Below are 17042 nucleotides of genomic sequence, written 5' to 3' on the forward strand. Positions count from 1 at the left end.
AAATCAGTGCAAGAGTCCAAACACACTCCCTGGAGCACACCCAAAGTTATATCTACACCTATTAATGAATCTCCATCAAAGATTACTTGCTGCATCCTCTGTACTAAGAAATTCTCAATCCAGCCACAGATTTCATTTGATACCCCACATGATTGTAGTTTTGAAAATGTAGATGTGCTACTGAACTAACTTTTTAGAAATTGAGAAATACTGAATATACCTGTATGCCTTAGCCCACTGATTCCAGGGTGTCCATCTCAAAAACATGGTTGTTTTTAGCTGAATGCTCCAACTTACTAATTGGCTTCTATGACCATTTATTTCAGTTTGAAATGCTCTGACAAACTGGCTATCATAGGTCAAACAGCTAGATCAAGGCTCATGGTTATGGAAGTCCCAGTGTGCAGTAAACTTCTGGAAGAGAGTCTCACTGTCGTCATTGTCTTACACATACTTCTTATGACTTTCTTTACATAAAATACTGAGAGAACCAGATATATTAGCCATAGTTAATGACAACAGTAATGATAAAATAAAATGTAGATGCTACAGAGAAGCCTTTAATTGCAATAAATATGAAAACTCATTTTGTGCAGCTCCATTTCCTTCTCAACATGACTAAAACAAATTACACATCATAACAGAAAATGCTGTTTCAAAAATTTGTAGTCATTACACAACATGCTTTATACATATAAAAAGCCATTTAATAAAATTATGTTCTTTCAATAACAATTATGCAGGATCCAGAACATTGTGATTATTCCATAACAACCAAATATCCCAGCCTAATTTTCTTCTGACTTTAAGAACTCTGTATAATCTGCCTCAGTCATCAGCTTCTCTAGTTCCTCTGGTTTTGTAACCTCTACTTTGAACAGCCAACCTAGAACAGACAACAGATCTTGACTGATACCTTCAATGCAGGTAAATATAAAATATAATCAAACATCAACTATGCAATTTTCAACTGTCAATACAGATTTCTTAGAAGTACTGTATCAATAATAAACCATATTTGTTTCTATGGATACAGAGATTTCATTGCATGCACTGGAAGATTAATCCAAAGGATTTAGAAACCCATCTTTTGCTATCTGTTGTTGGACTTCCCTCTATGCTATTTCTGCAGTGAAGAAAATCACAGTCAGCAACCAAAAATTATCGTGGCAACAAACTGAAAGGTAAATTGAATAAAACCATACAATAATGTTAGAATCTGTCCAACTTCCCACTCACACAAACTCACCCAAGAACCTAAAAAGAAGAAATGGTATAAAATATACATACAAGCAAATTAACACAAATGAGGTTGATATATTAAGATAGTGAGGTGATAACTATAAAAGAGAATCACTTGGTTTCCTTAAAACAGGTCACATTAGTAGACAGCTTTACAGCTACTCCCTACATGAGCTTTACTGAAAGAAAGCCAAGAAAGTTGTAAGCACATAGGTCCTGTTAGCTAAGAAATACTTCATGCAACATATGATAGTATCCTTTACACAAGATAGCTGAGAAAATCATATCCTGTTTAAGTACCTGTGAAGAGGTTGCTCATTTTGCTTTTGCTGAATACAAATGACTGTCTCTTACAACCATCCGTTCGCCTGTCACCAGTATTCTGTTGAGAGAGAGATGGATCATACCACACAGGAAGGCAACAATGTGTGGAAGCGAGTGTCACGCAGGGTTCCTCAACCACCACATCCATTATTTAGTTGAATTTGTATGTGTACTGTTGAATAATACCACCTCCTCTGCTTTAGAGCCTTTGCAAGCAGAGAAGGGAGTCTTAAATATTGTGAACTTTTTTCTCTATTGCATGAATTTGTGCAACAGCTTGAAGGGCACGTGGGAAATCAGAGCACATCTAAAATGCTTTGGAGCCATTAAGATTAAAGCAATAAATTTCTCTATAAAGCTGAGACTGATCTTGCAGACACAATCAACACAAATTTCATAATTAACAAGATGAATTGTGAATGACGCTTCTGTCAAGGTTGCTCCTAAACTTTCTATAAATAACAGTCATGTCTAAAGACTTCCATTTAATGTCATTCTCTACATCTAAATCTACATCCATACTCCGCAAGCCACCTGTCTGTGTGTGGCGGAGGGTACCTTGAGTACCTCTATCGGTTCTCCCTTCTATTCCAGTCTCGTATTGTTCGTGGAAAGAAGGATTGTCGGAACGCCTCTGTGTGGGCTCTAATCTCTCTGATTTTATCCTCATGGTCTCTTCGCGAGATATACATAGGAGGGAGCAATATACTGCTTCACTCCTCGGTGAAGGTAGGTTCTCGAAACTTGAACAAAAGCCCGTACCAAGCTACTGAGCGTCTCTTCTGCAGAGTCTTCCACTGAAACCTTGTTTCTACAGTTTTCAGTAAGCACAGCTTTCCATTCTATTTCTGTCCTCCGTATTCACTCATTTAAATGACAAATATAGGCCAATATTTGTATACTTGCATTAAAAAATAAATAAAAAACTTTGTGACATGTGAATAGTGTGGCAGCATACAACCCTTGAGGATGGATGACACTGTCAACACAAGCTGTGTATATATCTACTACTTGCAGTGGTGCAATGCATTTTTTTGTATATCACACATAAGACAGCAAACAATTACTGTAAAACCTTTTACCAAGAAACCTGGTGAATCTTGTCAATTTCTTTAAGCCTAACCATTATTTTTCCATGGTCCTCTTTCAGAAAGAACAATAACATGTTTATTTAACAATTTCAAACCAAGAAAGCTTACAAGGAGAGGCCAGATCATCTCATTCCTTGATTTCAATGATCTACTAGTCTAGGACCACTCCTGTGAAATGGCTTAAGTCATTACACTAATTTACTACTGTTTCCAAAAAAATCTAGGTCAAAGGCCATGACACAGAATCTGTTTATAGAGTAATGTCCTTGCTAACTGAAATGGTCATCAAGAGGTATGCGTTCTGCATTGACATTACAGGCTACTTATTTGCACACATTCGACTTATTCTTCTTACAACTTTTTTTTTATACATGAAGACCTAAAGTCATTATTAGTCAGTCCCAATACTTCCCACAAACTTATCAAACGCGTGGCATGCATCAAAATTAAATGTCTAGAGAAGTATCTTCATAAATATACCAAGTTTGCTTTTCATTAGATACTGAGGGTGCAGTAGATTTCCCTGCTATCACCGCCTCTATGATTAATATCAGCACATTACACTGAAGGTTTACTACGATGAAGGGAATAAGTGAGTCTTTGCAAAACAAAGTGAGAGATTACAGCAATAACTCTATTACATTTATGGAGTGCCATAAACAAGGATAACATTTTGTGAGGGGGGGAAAAAAACACATGGGAAAAAAAATCACACAGTAAATTGGTACTGAAGATCAAACTTTTGTGCTTACTCACAATGAAATTTTATTTAAAGTAACAATTTTGTGAGGGCCTTCATTCTCTTTCAAATGAGAAAAAAAGAGTGTAATTCAAACCCATGTGCACGGAAACAGATGTGGATGCATGCCCTATGCAACGTGGCCACTGTTCCACATAACACAAGAATTCCTCAAGTACATGTGTAATGAAATGAAGTCACTAATTCTTCAACTTTTCAGGAACTATAAGGATGTGAACCTGATATGTATGTATAACATTCCTGTTATCTCTGTGTGTTCTAACAACTTCCTGGTCTGGAATAGATCCTACATCACCACCTTCGACACATTTTTCACACATAGAGTACTCACCTAAACTCTTTCACAGCTGTTACTTTTGAGTGATCCCCAGTCAGTATTCCAAAGGTCACCCAAATCAGTGGGTGACAGGTTCTGGCAGAGTTAGTTTTTGATATTTCATTACATTACAGATTTTTTGTTCATGTATTTATCTTTATTACAATGAACCCCTGTGTATGACATGGTTAGAGAACACATAACACATCAAAAACAAGTTTAAAGAAGAAGAAGAATTATATCTTTACATGTGGAAAAAGGGATTTCCAAGTGTGTGTATTGCACAGAGCCTCAGATAATTCATTAACAACAGATCCACACCAATACATACTTTTCAGTTTTCCTTCATGTCAGGAAAATACCCAAAAAATCACAGTCACAGATAAATTTTTTTTACATTGATAGATTTTTATAAGAAAATGCTTGAAATAATTTTTAAAAAGTTTAAAGCAACCTGAAGATGAGAGGACTCCATACTTATGACTTTAGAATGAACCATAGTTTTGTAGTAAATAATTATTTAGTGACTGGTCACTGAACTTTTTCAGGAATCAAATTATTGATGTACATATTTAATAAGCTTACTCCTGATATGGCTGAATCAAAAACTTTCCAATTATTGGCTTGGTTAAACTAAGAAAAAATGCATAATTTTTTAAGTAAAAATCATCATCCAGTAAGCTCCACGTACTTTATTACCAAAATACTTTTTAAGGGACTTGAGAACACAGGCGACCATGAAAATGATAAACCAAAAATAAACTTTTTTATACTTACGACCTCCACGAATATCCTTTGTCCAGAACTGTATTTGGGAAACACTGCATTATTTTGAGAGCAGAAAACAAAATGCATTTCTTATTTTTGATGAACGCATTGTCCCTCACTATCCAAAACAGTGTTGAGTCTGAGGGACAAAGGATCTAAAAATATGCTGACTTGAACTAATGCTCTCCCACATTGTAAGACTCGTTTGCAAAGTCTCAAGTACATTCATGATGCAGCCCCAAATCTCAAATCACCTATTCCCGAACATGACTGATCGGGTGTATATCTGGAGACATTGTGGGCTAGTCCAATATGAATACCTCTGGAAGTCAGTTCAGCCAAGTTTAGATACTGTTTCTGTGTACACACTACTGCTGTGCCGAATCAAGAGATTGAATAGATGGTAGCATACGTTTTCTAAAACAGGTGTGCGCACTAGATGGAACTCTGACCAAGTCTTTCAGTGCAACTGCTGTTATCCAAACACACATCCAAGCTCATATTTCCATTTTGTGCTGTAGTAACAACGTGATTTGAAGAGTGGTGAGTAGTTTTGGGTCTTCACAGAAACAAGTCTTCCAGTCTTGACTGAACGAATACTTTTTGTAAGCCCATACCACTAAGTCAAAGACATCTTTGCCAGCTGGAAGGTCCTGAGACCAAATGGTGTATGTGTTTCTTGATGGTAAGGTATAACACCTTGTTTTCTTGCATGTTTGCAGTGACAGAAATGAGCAACATGACAATGTTGGCAGGCAGTACTCATACTTGCTGGCAGATCAAGATTTCTGGCCACTGTTGTAGCAGACATGAATGGATTCTCCACACTACCATACGCAACAGTAAGTTTAAGGCTTGCTGTTTTTTGGTGTGTGTGTGACATATGGCCACAGCGAAAGCTTGGTCATATGACTAAGCACAGCCATGCTGCAATTCACAGTAGTGTACGCTGCTCTAGCTAACACAAAATAACATGGCACCTGTGTAGAAATGCATTCTCTTACTGATTTCCAGCCAAGTCCAGACAATTATTCCAAAGGTGATGCTGCCTCAGTTGCACATTGCCTGCTGACATGTGCATTTTGAGCATTCTTGTTACTGTCTCTTTACTGCATAGTATTCAACCACAATCTTCATGCAATGTAGGTGCAGGGAGCATTCTAACTAATCAAGAACAAGTGATTTAAACAACGCCACTAAATTTGTCAGAAAGGTGCGTACAATGAAATAAAAATCACATTTAAAATTGAGCTTCAGAGGGTTGAAGAAAGCACTAGCTATTCCAATTGCACAGTAATGAGAATAAACAAGGAGGGGCAGAAAACAATAGCTACTAATTCTTCCTAAGGCTTCATGACTTTGGAAAGACACATAAGAAGGCGAAAACTTTATTTTTAGGTAATACTGCCAAAAAGATTGTCTGGGAACTGAGACATAATTTCCTTATGACCCACGTTCTTTATTTTACATTGTCAATATTGTAATGAGTACTGTCCACTACATTTTTTACCCTTCTTTTTGGTTTTGCAAGATTTACTTCTGTTAACGAATGGTTGGACTTGTGTTGCTTTGCTTGATCCTTTGTTTGTGTGAGTATTTCTTTTTGAGTTCTCTAGTCAGAACTATTGACTTTGAATGTCTATATTTTTCGAATTATTGGTTGCACTGACATAACTTGCCAATACAATCATCTGCAGATTCACCAACTGTAACTTTCAAGTTAGCCAAGATGTGTGTTCATGCATAGGCATTAGCTATTGCACTGCACTTTTCTAATGCATGACAGTCATTTGTAATTGAGACCACCACCACCACCACCACCACCACCACCACTTCACCGATTCCTACTGTGCCGTCCATATAGGTCTGACTAATCTATTTTGGGCACACACTACATCAAAGTGCTAGCACAGAAAAAGAGCACAGTATATACTGTTGTGGCATGCATGATGACACACTGTTAAGATCAATAAATTTACTGATGGTGGGGCGAAGAAAAATACTATAATGCCAACAGAGGATGCAGGAATGTGCAATCAAATGTAAGCAAGCCCATGGCATTTGATTTACAGGAGGGCGGAGATGATGACATAATGTTGGTTGGAGTAGGATTCAAGTACCTACCCCACAGCAAAAGAAGCAAAATAAATATAAATATTTCATCATTAATGATATGGATAAATTTGTTTTTAGGCAGATATTTCTGCTCTATGAAAAGTAGAGGAAAAGGCCATTTTTGTAAAAACTTCACAGCTTTTCCCACAGTTAACTCAAATTTCAGCCTACTCAAGCAACTCTAAGAAACACTGTTCCATGTATGAGGTTCAGTTTTAAAAGGCACCAGCATAAATGGGTCGTCATGTTTGAAAGACTTTAGTGCCATTAAGCGTTCCAGTGTTGTGCTTGAGGACAACGATAGGAGTTTTGTTTTTTGTTCAGTTCTCCTACAACAGCAAAACTTTGGATTATCACATAGATTTTTTCCTTCAAAATATGTAGAAATAAGGATAGACAAACTTTTGGCATCAAGGAGAAGCACCAAATTGTTTATTTAACTGACAATTTTTCAAGAAAATGATTCCCCTCCTACTGCTTCAATAACCATCTAGACCTAAATAGTACAGAACTGGCCTGGAATCTTGAAAAGAATAAGATTCCTGGTCATAATATGTCAAGATTCTTCGTCTCCAAACTAGTAATAAACAAACTTAATATATCACTCAGCCTGGTACAGATATTTTGCCACTGTGGCATTAGGATACCATAGACAGCCTTATATCATGAAAAAAGTGTGTGGTAACTACTAGAGGAGAGAGACTTTAATGGATGAGGAGACTGAATATGTATCAGCCAGCATGGATTCTAAAGTTACCTTTTATGACAAACAGCAGGGGACAAAAAGAAAGAGACAGCTGAGAAAGGTAAAGATCTCATAATGGGGGGAAATAGTTTTACATGTGGTTCCAGTGAAGTGTCATGAGCAGCTAAGATGAGATCTAAATAGGCCCTTGATCCAGTGGGGTTCACAGACATGTAAGCATGTGACAGCAACCCACTTGCAAGAATACCAGATTGTATGTGATTACTTCCTCCTGTTCCCACACCTCAAATGTAAACATGATAGCACTGCCTACCTGGCCTGGTCTTCACATCACTTTGTCAGGTAAAAGATCTTTGCCCTTCTTCTGAAATCATCTTATCCAGATTTTTTAGCTATGTCTGAGAAGCTGAACTGACAATGCAATCCATTAATACTTCAGATAAATAATGCATAGTTCAAAATTAACTTCTTTCCATTATTCATTCCTGATCTTTATACAACTGTCACTGCACTGCCAAAAATTAGTGTTCAAAGAACAAATTTATTGACAATCTGAGCAAGAACAGCTGATGTCAGTTGTGAATCCAGATAGATGATGTTATACATACTGTACTCACAATTAGTATTAAGCAACGCCGGCCGAAGTGGCCGTGCGGTTAAAGGCGCTGCAGTCTGGAACCGCAAGACCGCTACGGTCGCAGGTTCGAATCCTGCCTCGGGCATGGATGTTTGTGATGTCCTTAGGTTAGTTAGGTTTAACTAGTTCTAAGTTCTAGGGGACAAATGACCTCAGCAGTTGAGTCCCATAGTGCTCAGAGCCATTTGAACCATATTAAGCAACAAAGGGGAGGGATATGGGAGGAATATAATCAGAAACATCTTTCTCTTACCAGAGGTGATTTGTTACTTTGTGATCAGAGCACAATACCTTTTCTGCTAACTGTCACTATTTGCTTTTGTTTACATTTCAAACAAAGCATTTTAGGAAATGATTCCATTTTCAAGTGAGTTTCTCTCTGTACTATGCAATTTTGTTATTATGTTTTTGATGTGTGATGTTCTTATTTAATCTGATGACTTTACTGCAGTATATAAAAGCATTTTTAGCTGATTATTGATCTGTATACATGACTAGTTCCAAAATTTGGAAGAACTTGTACTTACAGTTTTTATATGGTCTATTTGTGCCGAGTTTCACATGTTAAAACATCACACAGAATTTTCTGTGCACAGTATATATTGAGAAGAGCAAACTTACATAAACAAAAAGTTACAATGATTTTTTTCAATGTAATCAACAGAGATAATTTTATAGATTTTATACAAAGTATGATATGCTTTTGTACAGATGGTATTTATCACAATTTACTTATATCTGTTTACCATGGTGCTTATTTCTGTGCGTTGCTATTTTTATTTAAGTATATTGTTGAAGCATCAGAAGAAATTTCGTGATTCACTTTCAAGTTTTTGTTTAATGTTTTATCTTCATATTTTCTGTTACGTAAACATTCAGGGGATAGGCAAAATAATGTGAACAATGGTAGTAATGGGATAGTTGTGTTTGACAGTCAACAACGCAGGTAAAGCACGTGTCACACTGGACTGTGCGCGATCAGTACAGACTGGGCATGAGTGCAGGTTGTTTATGAGTAGTGCACACTTTATATTTGCATTCAGAGGCCAAGGTCAACGTGCAATGAAAGACCTAACAGAGTTCCAAAGAGGGCAGATTGTGGGGGCTCAATTAGCTGGAGCATCAGTAACCAAAGCAGCCAACTTATTGAATGTTTCAAGGAAAATGTTTCAACAGTCGTGACAGCCTAAACAAAACATGGAAAGACGTCATTGTGTAAATGTAATAGTGGGTGCAAATCAGAACTAAATAACAGAGATTGTCATATACTAACATGAATTGTGTCAAAACAATGCAAAACTAGTATGACAAAAGTGACTGCAGAGCTCGATAGCCAGCTTTGATACCCGGTATCTATCGACACTATATAGCCACTGAGAACTCCATAAAGCAAATATTCATGGACAAGCTGCTATACCGAAACCATTAGTGATGACAACCAACTCAAAGAAGCGTAAAACATGGTGTCAGTAGCAGAAATCCTAGACGACCAGTGGAAAAAAAGTCATATGGTCTGATGAGTTAACATTTTCGTTATTTCCAACATTGGGTTGGGTTTACGTCTGGAGGACACCGAAAGAGCCTACACTCTTGATTGCTTGATGGTAACAGTTAAGCATGGAGGTGGAAGTGTGATGGTGAGGCCATATCATGGTTTCTGCTGGTCCCATCAATACTCTCAAAGGCCGCATTACAGCCAACAATTCTGTGAACATTTTAGGTGATTAGGTGCACCTCATTATTCAAAATGATGTTTCCCAACAATGATGCCTTATTTCTGGACAATAATACACCCATTCACACAGTCAGGACAGTTAAATTGTGGTATGCAACTGAACCACAGGGTCTTCCCTGGCCAGCACAGTCCCTGGATATGAACATTATCGAACCTTTGCGGGTGGTATTGGAACGCAGATTCCAGAGCAGATTTCTGCCTCCCTCATCACTACAGGAGTTAGAAGTGGTTCTGATCGAAGAACGGCATATCATTCCACTGGAGACTATACAATCATTATATGCCAGCATTCCAAGAAGAATCACAGCTGCATTACAGGCAAATGGGGGCCCAACCCCTTATTAATAAACCATTCCCAAAGTAAGTACAGATGTTCACATTATTTTGTCTATCCCCTCTATCTCCACTTCATCTAAAAATCCATTTTATATCCTTTATTTAGTCAGGGCAGTTCTGTGACTTTTGCTCTACTTTTCCAAATGAGTGTCCTGTAGTATCGTGTATGTGTGTCACTATTGCTGATGTATGTGCTGCATGTGTAGGTTTTAATGCACTCTGTATACCTGGTGTTGAAATCTCCGTCTGTTTGTCCTAAGTAGAATGAAGAGCATTCCTGGAATGTTACTTTGTATATTCCAGAGTCTGGGTATGGGTCATTATAATATTTTGTTATGCATTAGTTTTTTGTTGTTTATTAGAAGTAGAAACACTATTTCTTCTTTGTGGTGTTTTTAAAACAATTGCAATCTTCTGTGATATATTGTCAATGTATGGGATGTCAGACGAATATTTGATATTTTCCTTGTGTTGTGGTTTGTGTCTGCATTTTTCTTCACATTGTCTAGGACTGTGTCAATTGTGGAAGCAGTATAATCACTGGCAACTGCTACCTGTTTCACTATGTTTATTTACTGTTGCATGTTTTCTTGGCTCAAAGATATTTTAGTTGCCTAAGCAGCGTTGACCTGTATGCTGCCTGTTTGGAGGTTTCGGTGGCATGAGATTGCAGGGATTGTGCTGTCGGTCATTGTATTTTTCCTATAAATTTTGAATGTGCATGTGTCGTGTCTTGTTCATGCTCCACTGCAAATTTAATGTACACTACTGAAGCCATTTTAGAATGTCTTATATCCTTTGCATCCCCTTATACTACAGTTAGTAAGGCATCTAAATATCGCCTCTAAAATTCAGTATTCTTTAGGCAGGGTTATTGGTTGTTGAATAATTTCAGTTCAAAGTGATTTATATCAGCTATGGTACCCAGACACAAACACTGCCATAGAAAAAAATGTATATCCAGCATTCCATACATTGGCAATATATCACAGAAGGTTCCGAATATTTTCAAAAACCACACAGTAAAAATTGAGTTTCCCTACATCTAATAAACTAAAACATAACTGTGTAATCATGACCTATACTCAGATCCTGGAAACTATAAAGTAACATGCCAGGAATGCTCCATGTTTTAAATGAAACAAACAGGCCGAGATTTCATGGCCAGTTACACAGAGCACATTAAGGCCTAAGACACACAAAATGTCAAAGTACTCCACCAACTAAATAAAGGGCGTAAAATGAATATGTTAGATGAAATGGAGATGTATTTCCATTACAGAAAATCTGAAGATAAAATCTTAAACAAGAAAACCTAAGTGAATCAGTGAATTCAGATGCATTGGCAATACACTTAAACAAAAATAGTAACACACAGAAATAAGCACCATTGTAAATAGATATAAGCCAATTATGATAAATATCCTCTGTACAAAAGCATATCTCACACTGTAGAAAACCTGTAACATTATCTCTGTGACTACATCTCAAAACATGATTGGAACTGTTGGTTTATGCAAGTTTGTTATTCTCAATATATAATGTGTACAGAAAATTGTGTGTTATGTTTAATATGTGCGTGACTCTGCACAAGTGGACCAGAAGAAAACTAAGTACAAGTTCTTCCAAATTTCATCACTAATTATGTATAAAGATGATAATCAACTAAAAATGGTGTGTGTTTTTATACACTGCAATAAATTCAATGGATTAAAGCAGAAACTCAGAAATTAAAAACATGACAAAATGGCGTAGTCACAGGGAAAAACGCACTTGAAAATGGGAATAATTTCACGAAAAATGCCGTGTAAGGTGTAAATAAGAAAAAGTGTGACTGGTAGCACAAAAGTTATTTACAAACAACCTCATTGTTTTCACAGTTGCAGGCTTTCACACACCATTTCCAACTGATCAAATCAGAAGTAAGTTTGGTTAAGAAGTGCATAACACATCTTGTTTGACAAACAATCTGCATGTTTCTTACACAACTATCAACACAATAATTAACTAACTTTAAATACTGTCATTAATAGTGCATCATATACAGGTCTAATGTAAATTATATTTAACACCAACTTTCAGAAACAGCAGTAGACTGCATTGCTTAGTATTAAGGAACCAACTATTCTAGGTGAAACAGTGATGTCACAATTCAATGAAATAAGTTGCAAAATAATTTATAATAAATGATAAATACTATGATGACCAACAGAATATGGAGACTAAAGAAATAATAAAGAAAAATGTCAAAAACACTAAACAAAAATGCCCTACATACAAGAAGAGAATGCATACAAAGAGCTTAATTACAAGTAAATTACAAAAAATGGCCCTGAGCACTATGGGACTTAACAGCTATGGTCATCAGTCCCCTAGAACTTAGAACTACTTAAACCTAACTAACCTAAGGACATCACACAACACCCAGTCATCAGGAGGCAGAGAAAATCCCTGACCCCGTCGGGAATCGAACCCGGGAAGTAAATTACAATTAAGAGAAAATAACTACGAGGACATGCTGGTAAGTAATGCCTCCAATTTTTTTATAGCTCAAACAAACATTATTAACATTTTACATCTTTATTCTTCATGTCTGCACATTTGCACCCATCTGCTGCTAGAAGATTCCAAATTTTAGCGTGTAAAATGGCAGTGTGTAAAGCAGCAATGTAAGTGAGAAACAGCATTCTGTAATTGAGTTTTGAATTCAAAGAGTTCAACCGTACATGGAGCACCGTCTTCAGCATGACAACACCAGACCACACACAAGTGCAGAGACATATACAACCATCGAACACCTTGGGTTCACTGTCCCAATTTGGCCCCATCTAATTTTCATCTGTTTCCAGAACTTAATGAATACCTTCTAGAGCTTAACTTTGATAGTGATGAAGCAGTGCAAGCAGAGATGAGGTTGGGGCTCTGTCAACTAAGTCAAACATTCTACTGTTATGGTATCAACAAACTGGTCTCTTGTTGAGAGAAATGTGTTCATTACCAGGATGAACATGTTGATAAATAAAGATGCACACTGGTAACAATGTCTGTTTTATTTAAAAAGCTTTAAGAGTTCTCACCTAAAAAATCCAGAGGCATCACTTTTCAGTACACCCTCACCCTCATAGTATGTGATGAAATGGGTAAACTAAAAACAGGGTTTCCAGTCAAGAATTGCTTTTTTGCACTAATCCTTAATGTATTTATTGTATTCTGTATGATTTATTGTAGCTCAGCATTTTCTTGTACTCTAAATATTTCACATAATTGTTATAATTAGTAAAGAATTATGCTGAGTGTCTGGTATTAGTGTTACTCACTTTGGCCACTGTCCCACAAAGCACTTACAATGGTGACAGGTCTATACACGAATGTGCTCACATTTGGATGAAGGTGCCTAAGACCTCTAGGAACATTTACAGATGCTGATAAATCTCGGCAAGTTACAGTGATACAATAGCACAAGATATTTTAATAAAAAAATAAGACAAAACCTGGTGCACACTTCTTGAGTGGGTAATGACAAAGGATAGACCATTTCTCACCATATAGCGGAAATGTTGAATTGTAGGCAGGCACAACAAAAAGGCTACTAAACACGTATGCTTTCATCAGCCACAAGGAAGGAAAAAAAAAAAAAAAAAAACACACACACACACACAACCACTGTCTGTATGGCAGAGCCAGACTCACTCCTAGAATATTGCTCAAGCTTGTGGGAATCCTTACCAAATATGACTAACAGGCAATACTGAATGGATACACAGAAGGGCAGCACAAATAATCACATCTGTTCAGTGCACAGAAGAGTGGCGGAGATGCTTAAGAAGCTGAACTGGCAGACATTTTAAGTCAGAAACTATCCCGAGAAAGTCTATTTATGAAGTGTCAAGAACTAACTTTAAACGATGAGTCTAGGAGTATACTACAATATCCTATATATTGCTCTCATAGAGATCATGAGAATAAGCTATTAATTACAATGCACACATAGCCATTAAACACTCATTCTTCCCACATGTGAATGGAATGGGAGGAGGCCCTAATAACTGCTACAATAGGAAGTAACCTCTGCTATGCACTTTGCAGTGGTTTGCAGAGTATGGATGGAGATGAAGTATGAGAATTCATCCAACCATTCAGAGGTACTGAAGAACAAGTTCTGCACCTTTGAAAATGTAGATTACACAGATACAAAAAGGAGGAATTTCTCATGAGCGTTTATGCAAAGAGCAATCGATGTAGCAGGTACAAAAAAGAAAAGAAAATCTTAACAGGAAGAAGGTAGCTACTGGAGAGAAAAGTTCTAAGCAAACAATAATGACAAATTTGGTAAGAGAATCAATTGAAAAATAAAAATGGTAGATGGGAGTGGAGTGGGGGTGGGCATAGGGGGGAGGGGCTGGCTGGGGCTGAACAGCAAGATCATCAGTACCTCATCTATGGGATAGTCCAACTGGGAGTTCATGACACCAACCAGAAATCTGATCAAATTGCAATTGTATGCAAGAGTGGTAAAATATAGACGTTGAGATCAATATGGATGCCAAAAGGGGAGAAATAATTTGTGAGAGATGGAACTATATGGGTCAAGTCAGTCTGCAGGCCAAGGAGCACACAAGGGTACTCCAAGGCTCATCTGCGGTGATAGTAGTAACAGAATAAATAATTCCTTCCAGCTGGAAAGAGAGGATGTCCATAGTAGTAAAACTGGAAAGGCTAAAAAGGTAATGACATCCTTAGGACCAATAAAAGTAAAATAATATGAGAGAAATGATTCGGCCGGAAGGTGGATAGGTGGGTGCAAAAAACCACCCAGCATAACTGATAGGCTACCTTCCCTTCAATCAGTTTGCAGAGTACACTGGTGAGGCTAACCGGTTAGTAGGTGCCAATGACAATGAGTTTTTGCTTGGCTTGAATATTCACAAGATCCCACCATCACCCCACTAAGAAGGGAAAAACACCTTCTAGCCGTATGTGATGAACGGAATTTGCAAGTCTCATTCAGATGTTGGCTCATCTGATTATGAACCGTATCAGGACATGGGTCCTTATCGTGAGATGAGTCAAGCCCAAGGTAATTCCCACTCAGTGAAAGGCTCATTATGTAATTCAGGATTACAGGGAGTAAAGGACAGTGGCAAGTCTTCAACCTGCTTTATGTTAAAAAAAAAAAAAAAAAAGAGGAAAGAAAGAGGCACCAAGACTGTTGCACGGTGTTCAGCCACAACTGACATGTCCACCGTGAAAGAGGAGACCTGAAATCATTATTGATCTTCCCAAGCCCAGCAAATATATGGAGCTTGGCTGACGTCTGGGATAAAGGTCACAGTTTCCCAAGGAGGTGGCACAGCACTTCCAGTAATCATCTTTACTGCATTCAATTGGATAGTGAGCATTCGCATGGAGACACTTGAATGACAGTCTGAAGGATGTCACTTGAAATACTGCATGACCCTTAGACAGCCTTAAATATCTGACAAAATTCTTTGGTGCAGCAAGCTACCAGCTACTGGTCGAGGGCCTTAAAAACAGGGATCAAATTCCAGCAGCAAAGGTGATTGTGGTGGATGATAATGATGATGATTGGTTTGTAGGGTGCTCAAGTGTGTGGTCACCAGCGCCTGTACGAAGTCCCAATTTTTACACTGTCCAATCGAGCCGATGATGATGATGATGAGGACAACACAAACACGAACCCAGGACCCCGTGATCCACAGGCAGCAACACTAGCCACTAGACCACGAGCTGTGGACGAATGCGGTGGAGATGTCACAGACAATCTCACTGACACAATCTGACAGAGAGGGAATTAATCTACTGGCACGCAGTTGTCATTTGGTCCTCTGAAGACCTAAAAATGATCATCAGAAGACATCTACTAGACAATGTGCTACTCCTCCACATGGAATATCCTTGCAGGCCAAGGGGGAAGGAGGGTCATCACGTTAAGGTGGCTATCTGAAAGTACATACTGATATCACACTGATATTTCTTTCAATGTGATACAGAGAAGAATCCACTAATTGATGACACCTCTATGAACCAACTTACAGACTTCTGCAGAAGTGCTCTCGGGGCCAGTACAGTTCTGACAGAAGACACTAACCTCCAAATGCTGAAGAATAGTCATCAGTGAAATATATTTCTTTGAGACTTGCACAGATTATGGAACAGAAGAACATTACTTGTAGTTGTTGCAGGTGACAGTAATGCCATTAAATTATCACATTAATAGTGTCTTAGACGTAAAGAAATCAAGAGGACAGGTCACTCCCAGGATCACTATCTTCTGCCGGAGGTAAGGGTTGACCAACATGGAGTCTGATGGCAGGGGTCGATCTGGTGTCCCTGGGGCATTGAAGTAGTCTTACAGTTACAGGAGAAGTGCTAATCGATATGCTTGCTTTCATAGATGGCCACACCTCATAACTTAGGATACATCTTGATATAACTAGAATAGTTAAAATTATTTCTTATTCTTCTGAAACACTACGTAAGAGTTGAAACACTTGCAAGGTATCCACTGTGAGGGTAGTAATTGAAGAGGAATAGTTAGCCCTAGGATGTGCAGTCTGTGATTCTTTCAGCCATCAGCCAGTGTCCGGTAGCTATGGAGGGAAGTGCGGCTAAGGACTAGAAAGGAGGCGACGGGAGGGGGGGGGGGGGGGGGGAGCGCGCAAGGGAACAGTATAGGAATGTGGCACAGGTGAGCTTGCCAGAGTGCAGGAACAGGGAGTTGTACAGGGTGTTTCAAAAATGACCGGTATATTTGAAACGGCAATACAAACTAAACGAGCAGCGATAGAAATACACGGTTTGTTGCAATATGCTTGGAACAACAGTACATTTTCAGGCAGACAAACTTTCGAAATTACAGTAGTTACAATTGTCAACAGCAGATGGTGCTGCGGTCTGGGAAACTCTATAGTACGATATTTTCCACATATCCACCATGTGTAGCAATAATATGGTGTAGTCTCTGAATGAAATTACCCGAAACCTTTGACAA

General features: G+C 38.0%; 1 protein-coding gene across 1 annotated transcript in view; it reads right to left on the reverse strand.

The window, feature by feature from the left end:
* Positions 1–540: 540 nt before the first annotated feature.
* Positions 541–17042, reverse strand: part of LOC124795165 (glycine cleavage system H protein, mitochondrial) — an 83285-nt gene continuing 66783 nt past the window's right edge. The window contains exon 5 of the mRNA XM_047259055.1: positions 541–886. Within this exon, the coding sequence (XP_047115011.1) occupies positions 789–886 (98 nt within the window). The 3' untranslated portion in view covers positions 541–788. The remainder of the gene's footprint in view (positions 887–17042) is intronic.

The sequence above is a fragment of the Schistocerca piceifrons genome, chromosome 4 (assembly GCF_021461385.2).
Source record: "Schistocerca piceifrons isolate TAMUIC-IGC-003096 chromosome 4, iqSchPice1.1, whole genome shotgun sequence".
Lineage (NCBI taxonomy): Eukaryota > Metazoa > Arthropoda > Insecta > Orthoptera > Acrididae > Schistocerca > Schistocerca piceifrons.